The sequence below is a fragment of the Lagopus muta genome, chromosome 2 (genome assembly GCF_023343835.1).
Source record: "Lagopus muta isolate bLagMut1 chromosome 2, bLagMut1 primary, whole genome shotgun sequence".
In the NCBI taxonomy this organism is placed as follows: domain Eukaryota; kingdom Metazoa; phylum Chordata; class Aves; order Galliformes; family Phasianidae; genus Lagopus; species Lagopus muta.
This window is the reverse complement of record NC_064434.1, coordinates 82,939,867-82,964,380: the sequence shown is the minus strand read 5'-3', so window position 1 is coordinate 82,964,380 and position 24,514 is coordinate 82,939,867. Positions and strand designations below refer to the sequence as shown.

The 24,514-nt window shown below is 39.0% G+C and overlaps 1 protein-coding gene across 2 annotated transcripts in view; it reads right to left on the bottom strand.

Annotated features, from left to right (window-relative positions):
- Window positions 1-1,286: 1,286 nt before the first annotated feature.
- The window catches only part of BABAM2 (BRISC and BRCA1 A complex member 2), a 158,749-nt gene continuing 135,521 nt past the window's right edge, over window positions 1,287-24,514 (bottom strand). For both annotated transcript variants that reach the window (XM_048936025.1, XM_048936024.1), the window contains exons 11-12: window positions 23,197-23,350; window positions 1,287-3,870 (exon numbers count right to left, since the gene is read on the bottom strand). In XM_048936025.1, coding sequence (XP_048791982.1) covers window positions 3,807-3,870; window positions 23,197-23,350 — 218 coding nt within the window. In that variant the 3' untranslated portion in view covers window positions 1,287-3,806. The remainder of the gene's footprint in view (window positions 3,871-23,196; window positions 23,351-24,514) is intronic.

The window sequence follows — 24,514 nt, the reverse complement described above, 5'->3', positions numbered from 1 at the left end:
TAGCAGTCGTGGTCAGAAGCTGCGTCCAAAGCTTGCTGCCCTCCTGCAGCACGCCTTTCTCACTGAGCTGGAAAGGCGAGAAATTAGGTAGAGGACTTGATGCAGTGCTGCCTTCATCTCCATGCATCTCACACTTGGTGCTGGATCGCAACCTTGGAGCAGGGGCACTGCTGGGAAGGGACCAACCACAGCTATTCTCCTGACTTGCCTCAGAAGTCTCCGTGTGACATCACCAGGAGGAGGACTTTCAGGTACTGCTCTTCAGGGCAGACGTCTCTCTCCTGCCTGATTCACCAAAGATGGTTGCCCTGTGTGCCACACAGGATGCGAGCAAGAACATGGGCAGAAAAACATGCCTAGTAAGGCTCTAACAATGCATAGGAGATTCCTGCTCATTCTAGCAATGATTTTTTCTCTCAAAAATGGAGTAAAGTCTACTCCATGTATGAATAGAAGGATGTTTAAGGACACCAGTGATGCTGAAAATGTTTCTGATTCTGCAAATCAAGCACAGTGATGAACATAGCAATAGCCAGCATAGCAGAAAGATCAATAAAGGCTGAACTACACAAAATACAGTTAACTTTTATTTATTCTTCCAGCTGCTTGTCCAGTCTTTTCAGCAAGTTCACAAAATAATCTAACTTTGCTTCTGTAAGGTTGGGTATTACTTCTAGCACAATGGATGCTACGCATGCAGATGAACAAAGTCTCAACTTTTAAGTTTGAATTTCAAGGAATTTCAGAGAATCATGCACTGATGGGGAACAGTACATACAGGCTTATTACATTCTCTGTTAAAATCATGACAGAGTAGAACTGAGGCTCTTCAACATGTTTGTAACGCTGCCATTTTCCTCCTGTATGTTGCTGTCATAAATCACATGAACTAGCACCTTTTAACTGCGTTTTTCACAAAACAGAAAAGCAAGAGCTGGAAGTCTAGTGCTTTCTCAGCTGTCCATAATAGATATTATCATAAAACAGGAGGTAACATAGTTAACTCTGACCTATTAGATTGGCACCTCCTGTGGCTAACTTAAATTGCTCCAATATATTTTTTATCTGATATAGTTATTCAATTCAGCTCTCGTTTCTGATTTAGTACTTACACATAATCTTCCTTCCAGACAGAAGAGCTCACCCATTTCCATGTCTTTCCTGCTGATGCCCCACCTGTAATGCTAATCCCCACAGAACAGTTCTCTGAGACCACCAGAAGAGCTCCATAAACCACCACGTGCATCGAAGTGTGCAGGATGACTTCGAAATAAAGAACAAGTTCATCAAGTGCAAAGAAAATGCCTTTATTCTAACCTGAAAACTGACAGATGTGCAGGCTTTATCTCACACAGAAACACTTCAGTCTCTCAACTCTTCTACTTAACCTTTTTTTTTTGCCAAACACTACCAGTTGTAGGATGAGGTAAAATTAAACTGAAAGCACTGGCTCATTTCCATGCATGTTAGTGAAAAGTTGGTATGGTGTTATGGAGTAACACAAAGAATTGTTGATTGAGGCTTTTTCCATCTTCAAAGTCCTCCCTTACACGGTTTGTAGAACATGTCGACCTCAGTAAGAAAGCAGTCCTCTGTCCAGAATTCTGAGGCTGGGATGAAGGCAGCATTTTTGGTTGAAAATGTGCGGTCACTTCTGAAGGGCAGAACTTCTGAAACACGTTGCAATTGCTGGCCTTTGAAAGCATCAGGGTAAGCTCTGAAAAGATTTTAAAAGTACCTGAGCCTCTCAGGCAATTCGATGTATCAAGCAAACGCCGTGTTTATGGGCTGCTCAGCGTGACACAGAATCAAATACAGCGCTATAAAATGTCAGGTGCCTGGGATCTACAGATTCAACTAAAGGGTGCTTCTTTTTTTTTTCCTTGAATGTACCAGAGATGGTTTTTGGGATTGATGGGATTTTGAATGTTGTGAGAACAAATGCTTTTCACTAGCCATCCTCCTCCCTTCCCATTCATAAGAGTTAGCTTATTCCCGAGTAGGTTGAGACTTTGATTTTTACCTGAAGAAATACAGATCTGAGATTGTCCCAATATCAAACAAAGTCTATTTTCAGTCATTTAAGGCTGTTCAGTTACAGTTTTGCTCGACACATAAAACCATTGCCATCCACATCTGCTCTAGGTCTTGGTTTGCATGCAAAAGCCTAATGCAATGCCTCCACAGGGAGAATTCCGCTCAGACCTTTGGAGCTGTTTACAGCCCTCAGATAATGCAGCAAGTCACATGGAGATGGCTCGCAGGACAGAACACGTCCCCCTTTGCTCTGATTTTGTTCACAGCTTAACTTCCAGCCAAGAACTTCAGTATTAAACTACAGTTTTGCCTATAAAATAGCTAAAAATACCTGTAGTTTCTAGAGGCGACTTATTTGCATGATTTTTAATTATTAACTTCACTGCTCAGAACCCATCTATGCCCCCTAGGTGGACATTCCACTGGAACACGCTCATTTTAATACAAAACAACAAGTTGTAGAAAGGGTAGGAGGAACACTGCCAATCAATTAATCAGATTCCATTATATGAGTGGTGATAAGGTGACCAATTTGAAATTGAATGTTCTTCAGTGCCACTGTATCATCCACATGTCATTCATTTGGTTCCTTATATTTAGCAGAAGTAGGGCACATTTTTCCATGTGCCATTTACAAGCAACACAGAATGTTAATTTCATTCCTTACTGGAAAGCCCCCATGTCTATTTGCAGATTAATTTGGGAAGTGGCACGGTGACTGCTAGTCCTCACTGGTGCGCCTGACACAAGCACGAAAGAAAGGATGAATAGGTGGAATTTTGTATTTGGCATTTCAGAGTTAGGGAGGTAATGCTTCCAGTTATATACACTTAAAATTATTTCTGAGAAAACACTGACATTAGGCATTAAGCTAAATACGTGTAACCCCACATTATTTCATCAGTTACTTTCCAAGACGTATTTCATTCATCTGTTGAAAGTCTGCTTCTTAGCAGTATTTATCTTACTTGGAAAAATTACAGGTCTTCGGAAGAGCATTATTTTGTTATACAGATTGATAGAATGAGCTCTTTGAGCATTTGTACTGGAGCACTAGAACTTTTTCATAAAAGCAAAGGGAGTTCATTAGAAAAACACTGAAAGTGTGCAACTGGAATTAAAAACAAAGCATAAAAGCACAGCATTTAATATAAGATGAGCTTTCAACTGAAACATAAAAAAACCTTCCAAGACCCTGCCATACTAACATCAGACCCACTTGAAAGGCACTGAGAATTGAACTGTGCAACTCATATCCATACCTGTGAGAATAATTACCACAGTGAGATGCAAACAGCCAAGGCAGAATATGGCACTGTACAGTCCATTAGGCATTTCTGGTATGTACGGCAGTACTATATTTTCTTAGGATAAGCTGGAAATGTTAACTAAATGGACAAATTTCACAATATTCCGGTAGAAAAAAAAATCCAATTAACACCATCTGAAGGTAAGCAAATGAAGCGTAACATACAGGACATTGTTGGCACAAGAAAACGTTACCACATCGAAACACATACTTTTAAATTTAATCCAGTAGATACACAAAGGAACGGCGGAGGCAGAAGCAAAGGAGTCAATGAATGTAAAATTTTTGAGCGTGCTAGCTGAGGGCATTGTTTCATAAATCAGGCAAAACACAAAGCTATCAAAACTATTGAGGAGGCTAGAAAGTATCAAGCCAGTCCAGCCCATTTCCAGGAATACTTGAGTGCTGACATGCGTAGACGGAAGAATCTGTCCAGTATCATCTCAATGCCCAAGGTTACCTAAAGCTTTCCATTAGCAAATGCAGCCTCCTGGAACTGAGGGACAAATGTTTTGAAATATGCCCTGGTGAAAGAAAAAAAAAAAGAAAGTTCAAGATTAGGAAGGAGTATGTGGTATATGTATGCAGCCAAGGTTTTAACAAAGACAAGCATAAAGTTATTGTGTTCAGCCCATTGTTATCTCATAAATGGGTACTGCTTTTCTTGCAATATTTTAGTATGCTGTAGACACACACACTTCATCTTTCAAGATCCAGCAGTACTTCTTTTTTCAGTGGCCTTAGCACTAACAAGTTGCCACACCTCTTAATGTGGTCAACATCAGCGACTCATAACTGCCAGAATGGCCTGATCCAGTGTCCATACTTCGTCCAGAGCGAAGTTCCAGAAATAAACCCTTTTTTGCACTGCAAAATATACCTCTGAATGGTTGTAGAAGTGAGAAACATTTCAGAGAGTCAAAAGTGTCATTATACCACGGCCTGCAGCATTTCATATCACAGATTTTTGATACAGTTGACATTCACCATATTTCTTGGATATCAATGTTATTTTCTGCGTTAAAGAAAACTTCACATATGGCAACAAAGGTCCAAAGTCAGCCAAAGCACCGAGCTGCAAAATCACGGGAATGTATGGAGAAGATAAGCTCTTTGTCTCTCTACAGAACCCTTGACGCAATGCAGAGTCGTTATTGATATAAGATACAGAGAATAAACACTAACACTCTGGATGAACTGTAATTCCATTCATCAAACATTATTCTGCAAATTAAGATGTGCACTGTGTATTTTGGATCTCAGCATACCTTCTTTACAAAGAGCTGAGTGACTCGTATATCTGTAAAATGAGCTGACCCAAAGTATCCAAACTGAGTTTGAATTGTACCTTTGAGTTTATTCCCACCAAAATACTCAGCTGTGTACTGAACATACCACGTGAGCTCCCAAGATACCCTTTACTTTGCAAGTTACATTAGAAACTGCTTCATCATGCTTTCTTTGCTTTTTGCCTGCTACTTTCCTCACTGAACTTTCTCTACTTCACCGCTTTGTTTTGTTTGTGTCACTGATCTTCGTAACTTTCTATGCGAGAAGGACCTGCTCCCGTTTTTATCACCAAAAATGAACAATCTAACCTGAGAACAGCTGCAGCCACATTCATTATGTTACTAGATTTGCTCCTGAGGTAAACATATGCTGAATGTCTTCACTGTCAATCATGATCTGTATTTTATGATTTGTGTCGAAGGTTTGGCAATCACTGAACATCAATAATGCCTCCTCACATCTGAAAATGTAGCAAGATCACAAAAGAGAGCGCTTCCCTCTCTTTGCAATGCTGTGCCTGGCAAATTAATTATAAAAAAAAAATAGCTACAGTCAGCTTTTGTACAAAAGCTGTAAACACACAGGAGACGCCGTGCAAAGGTTAAGAGAGCAATATAAAGTAGGAGCATTTCTGGCCTGAGGAGTCGAGGCCAGGAATGGAAAAGAAATGAGAGGCAACCAGTACACACATTTTATAGCATACACAGATTGTTCTGGGTATTTATAGAACATGCTTTGATTTATTGAATCAAAGTTCAGAAAGTGGCCCTCATAAATTATGCCCACAAAATTGGCTGTTTGTACTGGCACATGCATACATAAACCAGCTAAAGAGGTACATTAATAATTCGATTTTAGGAGTTGAAGGCAAATTCTCTGTCTGTGTTTTTACAAAATACATTTGACAATACACAAAATACATAGCCTCTGTACGGTCTGATCAACACTTCATGTTGCCAGCTCAAGTAGCATCGCTTGCACGTTTAACCACAGGCTCTATCATCCTTTTATTTCTCCTTGCACTATCTGTCCTAACACTTAACTACATTTCCTCCGCTTGCTTATTTTAAGTAGCTTCTTCCTTCCCCTTTGATAGCTTCTTTGCAGCCTCTTTTTCCAAGCACGAGCTCTTCTCACTGACTTGGTAAACGTTACTTAAAATTTCCCACTTACATTTTCCTAAACTGTAAAAATTCTTAATCATTCAATGGAAAGAAGCAGTATTTTTCCTACCTTTTATTTCTTTTCTGAAACATATCCTTTATAGCATTTCAGTGCTTTGCGTTAACACCACATTTACCATGTTATATTTCAATCACCTTTCTCCTAGATACATTCCAAACATGAATATCACATACAGCCTCCCACACCATCATTATCTACACCACTATCCTTTCTGTCTGCTGCTTCCTGCGGTAAAGCCTGTGCCCTTTGGTGCAATACTAAATCAAACACCTCCTTATATTCCCATCAAACGTACTACGTCAAGGAGAATGTTATTTCACTGGCAGTTCATATGAGCTTCTCAGAGATGTTATATATACTGCAAAAATTACTTCAGTACTTCATAATTTGTAAATGTCTATTTTTTTCTTTCTGTACTTTAAAGCACACGGTCGAGTTTGTCCTTATTTTTTGTGATCTCTCCCAGACTGAAATAAGTGTAACAGCAAATGTTTAGCCAGGACACATTCCTCCACTGCCCTTCTCCATGTTACAGACACATCACAGGTTTTGTAAAAAAGCTTTGGGTAACTCTGGTTCATCACAGACACAAAAGAAAAAGAAGACGACCTTGCAAAGAGGTCCAAAAGTACAACATAATTGATAGAATTACATTAGCTGCAGTGTTTTTAATCAGCTGAAGAGCAAAGAGAGAGAAGTAGGAGAAGGTAGGTTAAACTGCTTCGATGTCCGTAATGGTTACATATAGGGAGGGAATAGCAAATGTTAGCATATAAAATTAACAAGGCTTATATTGAGTATGCTTGAGGGAGTGGAACAGGCAGCAGGGACATTACTTGCTATTAGGGTTCATAGGACATTTTCAAATTGTGGGGCTTTTTCAATGGAAAACGACAGTTTTGCCCAGCAGTGTGCCTTCTGGTGGAAATGCTGACATTTCATCAGAATAAGAAGGAAAAGAATGAGGTGCTCTGGTTTGGGTTGAGCTGAGAAGCGACGTCCTGGTTGTGGAACTAAAAGCCTAAACATTCCGTCAGTTTGATATTAACCTGCTTATCTGTGGTACAGCACATCACAGATGATGCATCTAGTTACACAGACAAGGCCATGTGTGTAGGGAGTCAGAAATATAAACATCTTAGCAGAAGTAATCTCTTCAAAGGACCCAGTCCATGGCAAGAATGATGGGATAAGTCACTGATATTTCTGCTTCCAGCAGGCATTGTGCCACTGCTAGCAGGTACATTATACTGACACTTTAGCTGCATTTTCTTTGTATTTTTGAAGCAACATTTTTTTAAGGGCTGTTTCTTTTCATCTTAAGTTTGGGACAAAACCTTATACTAAAATATTTTTATTTGATGACATTTTTTGTGAACTACAGAAACTACTGGTAAGTAGGAAGCGAACAAACACCTCTTACTGGCTGACAATGGCCAAGTTTCATTTACTAACCAACTGCTGCTGAGGTCAAAGTGTGCACACATTTCCATGGGGACAGGACCCTGATGGGGACATATTATTTTACAATAGATCACATGAAATTAGTTTTTAAAAATACAAGACTTTTTCCTAAAGGACATTGGCAAGGGCCTCTTTCACATGGGCTGCTATTCCTTCCCTTAACATTTAAGCTTCCAGATGATAAAAAGCACAACTTTTATCTTGTGCATACAGGCACAGAGAAACTCAGTGCAAACATGAACTTAGGAAAAGATTCATGCCTCGTATCTTATTCACATAAACATATTCACATAAATTTACACCCTTTCTTCTGTGCCACATCACAGGAATCCACACACCAATCTCTCTTTTTTTTTTTGTATCAGACATGATGCTGTGAGATACTTTCAAATATCTCTGAAGGTTTTCAAAATTGCTATTTTTACATCTACTTGCTAACTTCATCACCTGTAGACAACAGCAATTAAATACAATTCAGTAATTTGGGTACCTACTGAATGACACTGAAGATGGAGAAAACAAGCTTTGCTCCTTGTCCTGTGGTTTTTCTACGCTGTCCCATTTGGCAGAAATCAGCTTTTCATCAGTGCTTTTTCTCCTTTATGGGAAACACTGAGTTCCTTCTCTCTCTTCCTTCGCTCCACCATGTTCTCAGTGGGTCTGTGTCACAGTGACCTTACACCAAGCTAAGAACAACTGCATAAAACGTTCCTTCAAGTATGCAGAAACTGGTTTGCACCAAGTACACAGATATTCTATATGTGAGTGTTGAGTACAATGGCTCTGCATCGCTCTCATAATGGTTTAGATCTTAGCTTAAGCAGTGTTTAAAGAGTTGCTTTCTTTTAAGCCTAGAGTGTGTGCCAATCTTCATACTCATACAGGCACACGTCTAACTCTTTGTTGAGCGTCTTGGTGTAAGAATCCATTGTTTTTTGTCTATTTGTTTTTGTTCCCTCAAATGGACATTTGCCAAGTTCAAGGTAGTAAGTTACGGGCTTTCTATGGAAATTTTTCTTCAGCACTCCACAAGACAACAAATTTTGCTGTACTTAACAACTGTATACACTTGATATAGTACATTGAATTTCAGGTGCTGTGCTCAAGGACATCTGTTGAGAGTAAAGCACTTACCTTTCCTTCACCTTATTATCCAGTAAAAAGAAAGTCTGGCTATTGTGAATGGTAAGTATCTAAAAGAAGGTAGAATTGGCTCACTTGTTGTTTACATGTTTTCTAGTGATATAAAACACAAACAAGGTCTCCAGAAGCCCATGTAGATTGACACATGTCTAAATCTACGAGTATGGGCTTGCAGTGCTTAAGACATACTTGACTCAGAATTTACAACGCTTTTGTGAAATTTCATTCTAACAGCATTGTTTTTTCAGAGTAATTTAATAGTGAATTTTAAAAGATTTGCTGGAAGAAAGCCTTCACTGAGCACTTTGTCTTCAGAATCCTGTGCTACAATCTTCCTCAAAGATTTGAAGCTATGCAGCTGTGATCTCCCACCAAACACCTCACATAGTTTTATAGTGAAAGCATTCTGCCACTGGAATGCACTTGTTTCCTTCTGCTATTGTCTTTGTCTTACTGGTGTTACGGCCAACTATTCAACAGTGCTGTTATTACTGACTGTTACGTAATAATGGCAATAGAGTCACCTAGGTGTTTCTTTTAATACCTCCAAGTGGGAAATTCTGAGTAGAACACAGATTCAAACTGTGAAGAAGAAAAAAAAAAAAAGCATACAAAATGCCATACCACTGAGATTTCTGCTTTTTGTGTCTGGGACAAGGATGTTCATCATGGGGTGATGAATCATCTTCCTAAGTCATTCACAAAATAGACGCCTCTTAAACTCCTCCTTTTTAAACTGTGCTAAGTTTTTTCCAGCAACGTGGTCTCAAATTCATCCATGCTAGCAGTACTTGCACTCATGCATCTTACATGTTTCAGCTCAGGATGTGAGAGTTTCAAGTGTCTTTTCCATTAAGAAATGATTTGAGGAAAAGAAGGTCTGAGGGAAGGAAGCAATCTCAACTGTCCATATCAATTAGACTCAGCTGTACAGCAGTGCTGACTACCATCAGCACAGTGTATTCTGCCCTTGTACATTCTTCACTTGAAATTGAAAGCCTCTGATTGAAAATCTTTTCACAAAGATACATGGCCTGCTATTACTTTCTCTCACCATACCATGTGTACGTATTGCATTACCTCTCAGCAGAAGGCTGCCTCAAGTTGTTGTACCGGGAGCGGGGGGTGGGTTTCCATTATTGGTTTTAAGAGCAAACTTTTCAAGCTAATATGTCTAATTAGGGGCATGTACTTTGTAGTCACGTGGACCTTGGAAGAGCTGTACACAACCCTTTTGGGTATTCTGGAATTGGATCTGTGGCAAGGATACCTTTCTCCTCAGCGCTGCTCTGTGGTCTCCTTTAGCTGGGAAGATTAACAGTGAGTTTATGTTAGGATATTCTACAAAAGCAATTACTTGTCCTGGGACTGAGGAGAGGACTAAATTACACCCCTTTCAGCTGTATTAGATACTTAGATAGCTTAGACTCCCAGGCAATTACCTCAGCTACTGCCCATTTCTTTTAGAGGAGATGCAGCTTTATGATTTGCATAATTTTGCATGTCATATTTCTTTCCTCCTGCACTGTAGAGGAACTGCTGCAAGACATCTACAAGTTTCTTCAAAGCCACAGAAACCTGACAGAAAATAAATCCCTTCCAAAGAGAAGTGATCTCCATAAATTAGTTAGAACAGCATCGCTGTACCCTCTTCCAACTGAATTAGGTGAAAACAGGAACTAAGATGGGCGTAGGTCAGAGTAAGGGACAGCCTGAGGCTCAATGATGTCTTTGACCTATTCCTCCCAGACTAGTATTATTATGCTGACACTTTGCAATAAAATCTTATTATATAAATTATTTCAACAGCACAGCCGTATTAGAATTATAAAAGAATTTCTCCAGGCTTTATCAACGTCACCTGATTATTCACTTTTTGAAGTACAAAGTGTTTGCATGGAGTACAAATACATATGTAGCGTGCCTTTGCGTTCTTATATTCCTGTTGCAACTTGTTCTGACACAATGAAAACTTGTTTTGAAAATACTGAACACCTACAACAATCCTTTCTGGGTGCCAGACAACAGGATTTGTCCTCCCGTGACTACACAGGCACAGCCAGCTGGTTTGTTTCATGGAGCCTCTAATCATTAATCTCCCATGTAGAATATATTTACCACAACTCTCCGAATGGTACAATTTGGCGTCCTGTTTATAACAGATAACAGCCAAAGCTGCTCATGCTTTTTTTCTCTTTTTTAAATGCTCTCTTTCTAAATTCCATTTGTCAGCAGCTATCCAATTCAACAGCATCAGTACTAATTAACAAAAGGAACTTAAATTAATAAATTGCTACTCTAATTTCACTGGTGGAATTTAGGTCATATTTCATACGAGTGCTCATTACATCCTTAACTTTACATGAGTGGTTACACTTCTCCTGCCTCTCTATGGTTTTCATTAAACAACAACTGAAAAACAGCGCTGAAATCTTCTGCAAGACCAATCTTCTAATAGGCCTCATAACAGCATAGATTTTTTTCCTTTTAAACTCAGATGGGAGGCATCTTTGCTATTTTTACTGCATACGATGCATTAAAAACACATTTTAATTGGGCGAACCATGTTATGCTGTCTCTTTATTCACGGGCATTTACACAGCAATCCTCACAGGGGTAAAGACACACAAGCACTCAGAACAGATCAGCATAACTCAGTGTGCTTGCCTTCTTCTGACGATAGAGTAATAGATGATTAATTCTGTGCTGGACACGTTATGACAGTTATTAGAAGAAAACTGCTGTTAGAACAAATGAGCTGATCCTGCAGATCCAAGATGCTAAAACGATTTCAGTGGAAAATACTTCCCAGCACAATACTTTTTGGTTATGTAGTTTGACCCATACTCTAACAGGTAGGCCCACAAAATGGACACTTTCCATGTGGCAAAGGCTCAGTAACTAACAAAAACTAGCAAAAGCCAGGCCCATGGCATGCACCAGACATCCAGAAAGCAACCGAAATCCTAAATTGTCATTTGAATATGAAAATCATCACTTTTCCAAGCACAACTGTAGAACAATAAAGATACCTTCCAGGACTTCTTTATCACTTCAAATGTACGTAACGATACAAGGCCTGTCTTCATGTTTCTGAACCAAGCTTCTCGAAGCTGCGTTCTTCAGGTTGTGGTTTATAATTTCCTTACTTGGAAGCTTTATCTATAGCAAAGATGTTGCTTTTGTGTGAAACAATGCCTACAGTTCTTCACTTTATGCATCTCCAAAATTGGCAATGCCAAGCAAACAACTCAAGTGTTTATACAACAGCAAAACAATAGCTCTTAAATTACTGCTACTGTAATTGGCTAAACTCACAAAGATTCAGTGCACAATGCCATTATGCCGCTAGCAATTTTTTCCTGGGTGCCAAGAAAAATCATCAAATAATCTCTCTTCCTCTTCTTGTCCTCCTATCTTTCTGCTTTTGCTCCCAGCCTACTTTCTTTTGCACTCATTTTCCTGCAAAGACTTGAGTAAATGTCTATGACCACTTTTACCTGCCAATCTACACAAAAACACCAACTGCATTTAGTTTGAGGGATAGGACAGTAATCAAGAACCAATACAGTTGCAGGTCCACAGTGGGCCAAGCAACAAAATCTGTCAGAACACGGGTTTCTAAGAAATATTGCTGCCTTCAGTGTGGGCTGCAATAATACATGACAGAAAATTGTCTGCAAAATTGAAAACAAAACACACAACTGAAAACATAACAGGAAATGGATGTAGTAGAACTAGTGAAACTAAGTATGGTTGTGAAATTTAAACATTAAACTTCACTCCAGAACGCTGTTTTCTGTGTTTTACTAGCAAAACCTTTCTCCTTCAGGACTTCTTGTTGGAGTTATTGTCATTTTTAATTCAAATCACATAGAAAGGTGCAGGAAATAGTTATATTTAGACATATTTTTCAATGGTTTGCTGATTACAGAAATAACAGGTGGCTTTACTCCTTATGAAGCGAAAAGAGATAAAAAAAATAAATGGTCCTACATTGCACTTGTATCTCTGTTCCAAAAGATTATGATATTGATTTTATAAATAAAGTCAAGAACTCAGTATAGCTCCGCTAATAGAAATACGACAACTTTGCTGCCTAACAGCATAAAGGAAAACAAATGTTGACAATCTGTTCAAATAACAAGGCAGCCATAAATATAACAACCTGACTGAAGGCAAATATGTAAAGGAAGGGAATTTGAGGGAACTGCTGTGGAGCCAGGACTGCAGATCATTATGTAGACTGGCAATTAATGTTTTATGTAGAGAAACAGCATAAGCAGGGCTGCCACTTTGCAAAAGATAACTTTGGTTCCAAGAATATCCACGTTCCCAAAGGCTTGGACCTTTCCTGACAATTAGAGAAGGAAATTAAAGCTACTGGAGACGATCAGCTGATTTCAGTATCTAAACATGCAGGCTGTTTTTAATCATATGGAAATCAAGAGTTTGAGTTTTATTCTCTTGCAGGTTTCTGATACAGATGTATGTGAATTTACACAAGCACAGTGCACAGAAATACCCAACAGACAGAGCAGCTCGAAGTGTCCCAAAGTAGACACAGCAAAAAGAAACTCTAACATAGTTTTATCAATGCCTTCAGCACAACAGTTCAAGAGATGAACACTTCACTTCCCTTCACCTTCTCCACAATGTACATAAATAGACTTGCTTCAGTCAGATGAAGGCTTGTGGTCTTAGATCATAGCGACTGTGCTTCTGCTTTCTGAACTTCCCTCAGGGCCAACTCAGTGCTCGGGATACTGAGCATCTGTGGAGACAGGAGCACTGGAATCTTTCTGTCACAGCACAGCCACCCCACTTCCTTGTCTGTGGATCATGAGAATGATATTCCAAGGACATCACGGAAAAAATCAGTTTCATATAGTCTTGAAATACAGTACTAATTCATGAGAAATTTCCAGTCACTGTGTGACAGCCTGCTCTATTTTTCCTGTTTGCTCAAGTGCCACAGCCTTATTTTTCCACTCCAGGTAAAGGTTAACTTCTTAAAGAGATATCATTTACTTAAGACTCTTCCTATTTCCTCCTATATAGGTTATGCAAGTGCATACTGAACTATACTGATGCAGACTATTTTTTACTAAATTATTTAGCAGATTTGAAGGCCAGATGGAACTAAGAAGCTCTTCTAAGTATAAAGGGCAGATGAAGAATGAGATTAAATGAGGGGGAAAAGCAGAAACAATATAGGAAGTAGTAGAGAACAGAAAAACCTGGGCAACACCATGCTCAGGAGTGAGGCTTGCAAGGCAAGATGACAAACATCGATTCAAGAAGAGAGGAGATCACAGAAATAATAATATAACCTGAGTGATCCTTAAGAAATTATTGAATCCCTTACTTGTACTTCAGAGGCAGAGATGAAAGGTTACACCACAGATCCACCTGTAACAAGTCTGACAACAAGCATCCCCAAAACCAAAGTTTGCTAGCAGGTGAAAGTAGTGATTTCATCATGCCATCCTCTCTGCTTTGCCAGATTGCTTATCAAAGGGGGCCGAAGGCAGCATACCGAACATGAGAGAACCTTTCCTGGATATTCATAAAGACAACTCAGTCAGAAGGAAAGCATGATGCCATACAGCTGTGATTATAAAAAATGTTAAAAAAGCTATTTCTCTTCCCTTCTCGGTTTGTAAGATATGTGCTTGCCTATTGGAAGCAAGATACAGTTCTCCAATGGTCACAGATCCTTCCAAATGGGGAAAACAGCAACAAACTCCACACTTTACACTTTTGTGTAAAGCAGAATAATGCAGAGAAAAATTGAATGTGAGTGAAGGACAAACGAGCTGACCCCCTCCAAATAAAAACTTGTCAAGCAATACAAAAGCCATTCAAAAAATAACAAGAATGCTCAGAAGAAACGAAGCCACAAAGAATAAATGAAACTTTTTGCATCCAAGTTCACCATGAAGGTGCTCAAAAAGACTGCTACACCAGAATAGTTCTTTATAAGGGACATACTGAAAGGTTTGACTCATGCAGAAATGACAGCCAAAAAGGTAAAGAACAAATCAACAAAACACACACCCGCAAATCAGCAGGCACAGATGATATTCACACCCAAGTGTTCTGAAGAAACTCAAGTGTGAGAAAGTTAAATGCTCAAATAACTTATAACCTCCTGCTTAAAACAGCTTGGTACCGGAGAAGTGTGATGTCAATTAAAAAAAAGGTCTGAGTTAAGGGGAGCTGTGGACTAGTAAATGTCATGTCTGTGCCTTACAAATTGGTAGGAACTATTTTAAGAAACTATAAAATTATAAAAAGCCTAGACTTAGTGGAATTGAATAAATATGGTATATTGGGTAGGAGTTAACTCGTGCTTCACAGATCACTTATCTTCTAAAGGCATGAAAAACACGTGGACAAGAAAGATCCCAATGACGTACGGTGCCTGGCTTTTCAACAGGTATTTGAGAAAAGTTTTTCAGTAGTGTTTAAAAAACTGAATTACCAGAGCAGGAGAAAAGATCCAGGAGCAGATAAATAGCAAGTCAAGATAAGTAAGAAAAGAGATAGGGATGAATGATGAGTAGTATTTGGGTGAAGCCACCTGAGAACTGTGCTAAAAGTAGGTGTTTTGACCTCTATTGCTCAACATATTCCTACACAATCTGCAAAAATGAGCAGAAGAAGATGGCAAAGTTTGCTAATGATAACAATTCAGTCAGAGGAAGAAAAATGACAATCCGTTATGAGAAGCTGCAGATAGTTCATACTGTAATGGGAGACTAGACCGTAAAGTATCAGGCAAAATGTCAGTACCAACAGGCAGATATGCAAGGAAAAAACTCCTAATTTTACATACACACAGAACAAGGGCTTTGAAGTGCAGGTAACAGTGATCTCGGTGTTGAAACACCAGCATAAGCACAGTACAAAGGAAAGCAAATAGAACAGATAGCAAACCAGACAACATGAACACGTCACCATACAAATACATGATGAACATGCTGTGATTAATGTGCAGTCTGCTATCACAGAAAGTCTACAATAAATAGGAAAAGCATAAGGATTATGAAGGTAATCAGATATGTAGGCAGTTTTCTTTCTGTAGAAGGAAAGAGTGAGCAGAGTAGGAGAATCTGTGACATCTGAGGTGTGAAAAGGCTCATGAGATCATGATTTATTGGGGAGATCAGCAGGGATTAATTTTTTTGCTCCCTTTTTAGATACAAGCGTTAGGGAGTAACAACCAGACCTACCAGCAGGTAGGAATGCAAGAAGTTGATGGAACTGTTTCTTCACAGAAGATCTTGCTGATCTGTGCAATCCCTTGCCATTGAATTGTTCCAAGATGATGAAGAGCCTGGAGCATCTCCCATACAAGGAATGGCTGAGTAACCTGGGTCTATTCAGCATGGGCAAAAGAAGACTGAGAGGGGATCTGATAAATATTTATAAATATCTCAAGGGAGGTGGGAGGCAAATGGGTGAGACCAGGCTCTTCTCAGTGGTGCATAGCAATAGGAGGAGCAACGGCCTAAAGCTTGGACTTAGGAAGTTCTGTGGAAGAACTTCTTTATGGTAAGGGTGTCAGAGCACTGGAACAGGTTGCCCAGAGAGGCTGCGGAGTCTCCTTTTATGGAGAAGTTCAAGATCTGTCTGCATGCCTGCCTATGTGATCTATCATAGGGTATCTGTTTCACCAGGGGCTTGGATTCCATGACCTCTTGACCTCTTCCCTTCCAGCCCCTGCAGTTCTGTGAAATTTGTGATGTTAACAATTTACTTGGGTTCAAAAAACTTACAGACAAACAGAAGAAAAACGAAGTGAGGTTATGAAAAAGAGATATACCAACTCTGGATGTAGAAATCCTTAAATCTGCTAGAATATATGAGGAAAATATCACTACACACTTTTCCATGCACTTTCACAAGCATCTTCTACTGGCTATTGGCAGAAACATGGTCCTAGGTTAACTGTATGTTGAGTTCAACTTAGTATGAACGTTCTTTGTGTTCAGCAATAGCAGAGCAACTACAAATACTACTCAAAAGAGAATAAGGCTCAGCTATTATTTTAAGTAGCTATTTACTTTGCAATTGATGAAGTAACAGTACTCATCTGGGCTATTAAGCCTCTCCTTTCAGAATGATGTATTTCCTTCTATCCTTTTCTCTAAAGGAGGGCATTTTTGGTATCAGGTGCTAAATATAATTCCTGGATCTAACACAGATTTAGCAGCTTTGATAAATACATAAAGAAGCTCTCTAAAAAAGATAAATCAGTTAGTTTATCACACACAGTATTTCTAGAGCAGCACTCAACCCTGGTTATCTACAAACCACGTACATTAAATTCTAGAATTTGTCTTCCAACAAGTTGCTGTTGTTTTCCACTTTTTTTTCCAAGCAAACTCCTCCAATCTATTCTGTGCAATTCTCAACACGCAAGAGAATCCTAACATGTATCAAAGCATAAGTACGTACAGTTCATATCCGCATACACATAACATTTATATGAAAACAGAAAAATTAGTTGTCTAACCTATTTTGTTTCTATGCACTCCCTATAGTAGCTATACTCTTCATCTTCAAATCACTGTTTTTCTTTTCCCACAGTCAAAGCTCTAATGAGAAGTGACCAGAAACAAACACCCAGGCCCTTCTCTGTCTTGGCTGAAATCCACATAATGCATGACAGCACTGAAGATCCCTGGCAGGCACCTGTCAGAAACTAACATACCATATCTTAAGACTCAGACTTAATTATCCAAGGAGACATTTAAAGAAAAGTACATGAAAAACACGACTCAATAAGTGTGACTATCGTGTGCATGCGCTGTACAATGCAGAGTACGCAGACGAAAATGTAAAAATAAAATAATATCCTGGGAAAATTCTAATTAAATGCTCTATTAATTATTATTTGTCCTTTATATCTTGCAACCAAAATCGCACCACTATTAAGGTTTGCTGGTAAATCAACTCAGAATGTGTTACAAGGAATAGTGCAACCATTAAGTATTTTAACATAATACAGTCTGCTCCATTTGCCTTCATGCTTTTCATTTATAATTCTGATCAGCTGACACTGCCACAGAAAATAAGACTTTTGATTTAATGGTCTATAAAATCAAATTAACTTCTCTGTAAACTTCACATGGCTGGGTCAACACATCTCTTCTTGCTACGGCTGTCACACCATATTGGCCCTATTGCATTCTGAAAAAGAGTACACCTGAGGCAATAAAATGTCTACCCTGCTGGATTTCAGGCAAGGAAATCACTTTTGTACATTTTTAATACAAGAAAACAAAAAAACAGATATTGAAAACAAAAAAATTTAAACAAGTGACCCAGCTCAGCTTCCAACCTTTTAGTTTACACCCCATTGCTCTTATCTGAAGAGAATCCTCATGTTTCAGACATGAAAACACAAACAAAAGCACAGTGAAGGATAGGTCCCCTATGTGTTGTGCTTCCTTTTCCTCCTCTTTTTTTTTTTTTTTTTTTTTTTTCCCTAAGCTTTATTTTAAGTTTAAGGTAAAGTGCAACAGAGCCAAAGACAAGCAAAAAGCTTTCTGCGCACAGCATACATGGATGCCAGCAAGTTTATTTTCTGAAATCCACTCTTTAAAGATCCCTAATGTGCACGAAGCAATCATGTAATACATGCAAATAAAATGTATTATGTTTACAAATAAGCAAGGAAAATACTGAAATACAAAATGAATAATAACAAATGATTTACTACCATAATTATAGCTATCAAGCAGAGATTACAAAAATGATGCCATGTTTACATGTAAACTTCATACAGTGAGATCCAAGTCACTGTAGGTAGAGAACAATTCTTTCAAAGGAAAGATAAACCTGTTACTTTAACAGAATGCAAGATGTGTCCACTGATACTCCGTCTAAAATGGGGAAAAATTTTCAGTTAAAAATGGATGAGTTAAAAAACAAGTGAATGTCACTTAAAAAAATACTAGGGCACTCAAGATATACTGAATGCAACAGCAAACCTTTGACATATTACAACTGAGTTTGTCTAAGCAACTACATGAGGATGGCCCCTTAGGCCCCTAAATTGTCCCCTGTATTCAAATATTCTTTTATTAGACTAAAAAGATATACTTCCTCTCCATACAAGGGAACGTTAATGCTTAAAGCAAACACATCTCAGCCAAATAGCTACTAGCATCTTCACATGACACACATCTTCTCATGTTATGATATTCAAGGAAAAGCTATTGATGAGGATGAAAATGCTACGGCCCAGTGCCCCAGCTTGACACTCAGTGATCATAGCGTGGTGCTGAGCATGAACTGGAGCTGCAGCAGTGCCGACGATGCGTGGAAAGCTCATGCAAGATGCATCTGCATATGGACTTAAATTGCACTTGACCTTATGGCAGAGCAACAGCCAACATACATTTGAGAGTACTTAAGCCCTTTCAAGCTTTTACCCTTGCAGAGCATTGAGTGATACGCAGATTTAACACCACAAGCTGAGAACACCAATGAATGGCCAGCGACAATAATGTCATTCAGAAAACAATTTTGTCAGCCAAGCTGAGAAAAAGAATCTGAACCCTGAGAATGACTGCTTATTGTGATACCACATTATTGTTTTCCACCTCTTGCTATTTTTAATGACGTGTAGGTGGATTTATGTAGGATAAAAGAATAAACTGAGTCCTAACTTGCTCTCCCTGAACTGTAACCTAGGTCTACAGAGCAGAACTAGGTCGGACAGAAATTGGGCCAGAGTGCATCTTAAGAACTGAACTTAATTTGTATAAACAAACAGGCTTTATTTACAGTATTCCTTCATAAAATCCCAGGCTTCGAGTCTGCATGCTTTTTAAAGGCTCCATTTATGTGCACTTGAATGCCTATTTAAGCAAAAAACAAGAGAGCTTTCCCATGGAAACCGCACAGAGATGTTTTACTTCACACGTACACCACAAACAAGGCTGCTAACTTTCCATAATTTACTGTATTTTCTTAGGCTTGCCATTGTATTTTAGGACAAAATCTTTTGGAGAAGCTGCTTACGCAGGAGGCCACAGCCATATAAACAAATGACCTATAAGTGGCAGAGCCTGAGATGGGAACTGGGAGGAAATGGTATCTTGGCAGCCTATCAGAGAATCTTAGTATTTTTGGTTTTGCTGTTTCTAGCTGGAGAAACAGGTTAAATTTCAGTGTTCAGCTGAGAAATGAGGAATCAGGAGGCATTTGCAATCACATTATTTAACCGGGACGTGATTCGTTTCTTAGAATTAAATCAAGCCAGAGGGCAATCCCTTGGCATAGACAATAGCAAGCTTCAATCATCAAACACTATCTCTTAGTGAGAAATCTAAGCCAGGAGCCTCAAAGGAGCCAGGTGCCTCTTAGGCCTAAAAACTGCCTAAGAGACAGAGAAACTCAATCACGTGAAATTTATCAGACAAGCAAAAATTGGTCCAATTATGTCTGAATGAAGATGAGCACTTTTTCTACGATTCTATGAGAATAAAAAAAGATTCTGCTAAACTGATTTTCTGACTTGAGAATTTGCCTTTTAGATTTAGGTGCTGTGTGTCTGAGAATGCATACAGTCTACATCAGTATGTATACTTTTTAGGGTAATAATTTTGCCCTTACTTGTAATTACTACTGATTGTCTCAGGGCTACAGCAAAGGGTTAAGTGCTAACTTCAAAAGAGATGCCTACATCTGCTCGGAGGCCATGAAGATAAGCAAGGATACCAAGACTTTCAAGTTCAGCCCCTGAGTTGAAGGAATTGGATGGGCTCACCTGTTGGAAAAAAACAACTGGGAGAAGGCTGGGCACAGAATCAATGTCCCTTTGGCATGAGCTCCTGACAGCTCTGCCCATGAATAAGCAGGCTGCCTGCAGCTGCTGAAATCAGAGGCAGGGTTTGCCAACCAAGGATGTGGAAATCTCTGTGAGATTGGTGGTGCTTCTACACCCTACAAAGCAATGTGGTCTACACGCCTCAGAACATGACTGGACAGCTAATGAACACAGCTGCAAGAGCAAGCAAAAACTTAACAGCATCTTAGGCTGCAGTGAGGAAAATAGTGTAAAATGACCACTCAAGTGACTGAGAATAAGGGTGGAGAATTTGGTCAGACTCTGGAACATCAAGTGGAAGGTCCTGTGTCCCTAGAACAGTAGGGCCAGAAAGATAAACAGTTATTTTGTCTCAAAGGATGCCAAGCACTTGAGTAGCCATTCAGCTAAGAGGGAAAGACTACACATTAAGGAAAACCTAATGAACAGACAGCATTTAAAAGCAAAAAAGTTTTCCTTGATTTATCCAGGGCTAAATTTACTTCAGCTGAGCCTTAGGAGGCTGCGTCATATATCCTTTTTTTTACTGGGGATGAATTGAGTTGGTGTTTGAACTATATGTTTAATTAGAACACATTCCCATATACACCTACATATATTCCCTTATACTCAGTCTGTAACGTAGCTATGACAAAAATAAAGTAGAATGAAAAAATCTTTGTTTGTGATGAAACACGCTTATCTATTCTAAGAAGCCCCAGAAAATATTTTAGACAATATTTACATATGTACTAAATTGTGTTAAAAATATTTCTTAAAATATGCTAACACGCATTATAACATCATAGTTTTCCTGCTGTAGTTTTATTTCTGGTACTTGCTCAGGATTCACTAGCTGTTCCTGCAAGCAAAGCGCTTTTAACTAGAGCAGCTTCTCCGTCTCTTTGCAGCTCAGTGATGGTTATTTCAGACACTGCAGCATGCTTTCTTCCCCCGCTTCTCATCATCTTTCTCATATTATGTACCCAGTACAAAGCTTAAATGGAAAGGCTCAAACGTAAGAGCGAATAACCTCAAAAAATGTACATGTGATAGTAAGTGTACACATTTAGTGCTTCTAAAAGTACTGTTATAGTGCTTCTAAATTTCAAGTGCAGGGCAGAGAAGTCCATTTGTACACACCCACTCATAAATGAATGCACTTAGCAGACAGAACATAGATACTTGTAAGCTTCCAGATGCAAAATAAGTGCATTTTTTTGACTATACAATCAAGCATTTCTGCAGTATAAAAACAAGCCACACTGATGCTTCCAGTTACTGTTTCTTTTCCTTCAAAACCAAATACACATAATGTTCTGCTAGGCAAAAAAAAAAAAAAAAAAGGAAGAAACAATAAGTCCACAAAAACAAATCACACTTGATCAAGAAATGGCTCTCCTTGACAATACGGTATTAAAACCAATTACTATCAAACTCAAAAATTTCTACTGCAGTGCATCAAAATCCAAAATCGAATGTCACTTGATGTTCTCCATACAATTAAAATTACAAAATCTGCAAATGCTTCAGTCATTTGTTATTTGCTTCCATCATTTCCAAATTACAATCAGTCTCTGACCATGCCATTCATCTGATTTACTCAGCTTGAACTATTTTCATTTGACTCTTATTGATGCATCTTTGCTAATTTAATTTAATCTTCTGATTGTCAGTCAAAACATTAACTCCGATATGCCTTATTATTTATACACTTTGAGGACTTCTGTGCTGACAACTGATGATCAGCCTGCTTAAATTTGTCACCGTTGTTTTATTTTTTTGTTTTGTAAACCCTAAATTCAGCAGTAAGGCCACTACTGATATTGCTCCATCCAGGTGGAATCTCTTCAGCTTCTTTAGAAGACAGAAATAACACATAGCATGCAAAAGGAGCACTGCTGCCCACACAAACTTATCCTTAAAACAGAATCACTCTGGAGACGCTGCCCTGTCACCTTAAACTACAAGGGATTATTAGGACCAAAGTGGGATTTACCCATGCTGAAATTATGGCCTGTCAAAAAACTGCAGATGGAAAGCAGAAAAGTAAAAACAAAGAAACAAAAAAAAAGGTCTTCAGACTTTCAGATAACTTTCTCAAGTTCCGGCAGGACTGTCTACTATGCTGGATTACTGGTTTGCTCTATCTGCTTCTGTGCCTTTTTATAAGAGCACATCTTTCAGGTTTTTCTTCCTCCCTCTTTCCATCTCACATGCTCCCCCTCCAGGGTCCCCCCATACACCAACACAAGGCACTACCTTGACTGACTGCTATCATGCAGATTACTCCTGCTGCGGGCTATCTTGTCTATGTGGATTGGAAGCTCTTTGGAGCAGAGATTGTCACTACTCTGTGTCTCTATAGTGCCTAGCAGAAGAGTCTTGTTTTGATCAGTCCTCTGGCACTCGTGTTATAAGCATGATTAATAAGGTATCTGTCTGGACTCATATAAGGGAATACTAGGAGTACACTAGAACAAAAACAGCTTTAGCTTGCAGAATGATGGAGACATACAGTTACACCTGTGAAATTTCCATCACCAGAATCACAGAATCACCCGGGTTGGAAGGGACCCCAAGGATCATGTAGTTCCAACCCCCCTGCCTAGCAGGGCCACCAAACATACACATTCAGATCAGGTTGCCCAGGACCCCGTCCAACCTGGCCTTAAACACGTCCAAGGACGGGGCATCCACAACCTCCCTGGGCAGCCCGTTCCAGGGCCTAACCACTCTCCTAGTAAAGAACTTCCCCCTAACATCCAACCTAAATCTTCCCTCCTTCAACTTAAAACCATTTCCCCTAGTCCTGCTGTTGCCAGCCCTTTTGAAGAGTTTACTCCCCTCCTGGGTGTAGGTTCCCTTCAGGTATTGATAGGCTGCAATGAGGTCACCCCGCAGCCAGAAGACCATGTAACAAAACAGCAAGCTGACTTACTTTGCTCTCTTGGCCATTTCGTTGCCATCCCAGCGTGGGCTGTACGGGTAGTTCTTCTGGGCCTGGGAGTACAGCTGCCCACTGTTAGTGAAGTGGTAGACGGACTGAAAGGTTAGGGTTGGCTGGTCTCGAGGAAAGTACAGGGGTAGGTCAACTGGAATTAAAAAAATAAAGGAGGGTCATAAAAATATATACATTGTGTTACTCTTTTGTTGTTTTACAGGGAACGCAGATGACAGGTGATAGAAAAGGACAAAGTGATTACTGCTTCAAACATACACTTCTGTAATTCTTATAAATTATGATTTCCTTATATTGTTTACCGATACATTTTCACATAAAATATACTTTAAAATTGGTTAGTCAGTGCATTTCCATGTTAATTATCTGCCTGAGACTTCAAGTGGTTAAATGATTTGACAAAGGATGCAGAAAGATTCAGTCATGAGTTAAAACAGACCTCAATGTTCAGTCATCTGTTAGACAAAAAAAACCCCACAAAACCAAAAACACACTGCAAAGTCATTAATACCAAAAATATCTCACTAAAAATAAAAATCAGAACCTTTTAGTTCCCTTTGCTTATCACCACCTCATGATCCTCTTCCTCTGGCAGAACAATAAAATGGTTTGCAACAGTTTAATAACGTGGTCTGAAACTATTTTTTAGCTTAGCTTTTTCATTGCTGCATTTATCTTAAGATTTTTTGGTCTACATTTAATTTCAGAAGGCTTTAGAAATGTGGAATTATCAACACTCCTGTACATTTGCATTCTAATCTAACACAAAAATTAACAGGTAAATGCGTATTTTTGAAGTTGTAGACTTCATTTAGAAAGTAGCTATGATTATACTCTCTGTTATCCTCCAAACTGCAATTCTGGAAATCACCAAGTTGAAAAAATACTCCAATTGTGCAGCAGTTCCATGTAAATTTTCAGATGTTTTTCCTATTTGGCACCGCAATGAGTGAAATAAATTAGTTAAGATTTTAATTCATTCAAACAAACTTGGTTTCCATGTTTGGCCTATTTGTCACTTTGTAGTTCTTAAAGAGAAGGAAAAAAAACCCCAAGTTACTAAAAAGGCTGCAATAGCCGAAATAGGAACCAAAACAAAGAGCAGAATCACTACAAACAGAATTTTAAGAAAGAAAAAGGAACATGACAGGCCTGAACACACTCACAGGCAGCACAGGATCTCCCCTCCAGTGCACTCGGTAATACATCATTTTCTACTTTCAAAATGCTTCATGGAACAGAGATTCTAGCACTTCCTTTGAGATCACTGTTCATGGACTGAGATCAGCGTAAGAAA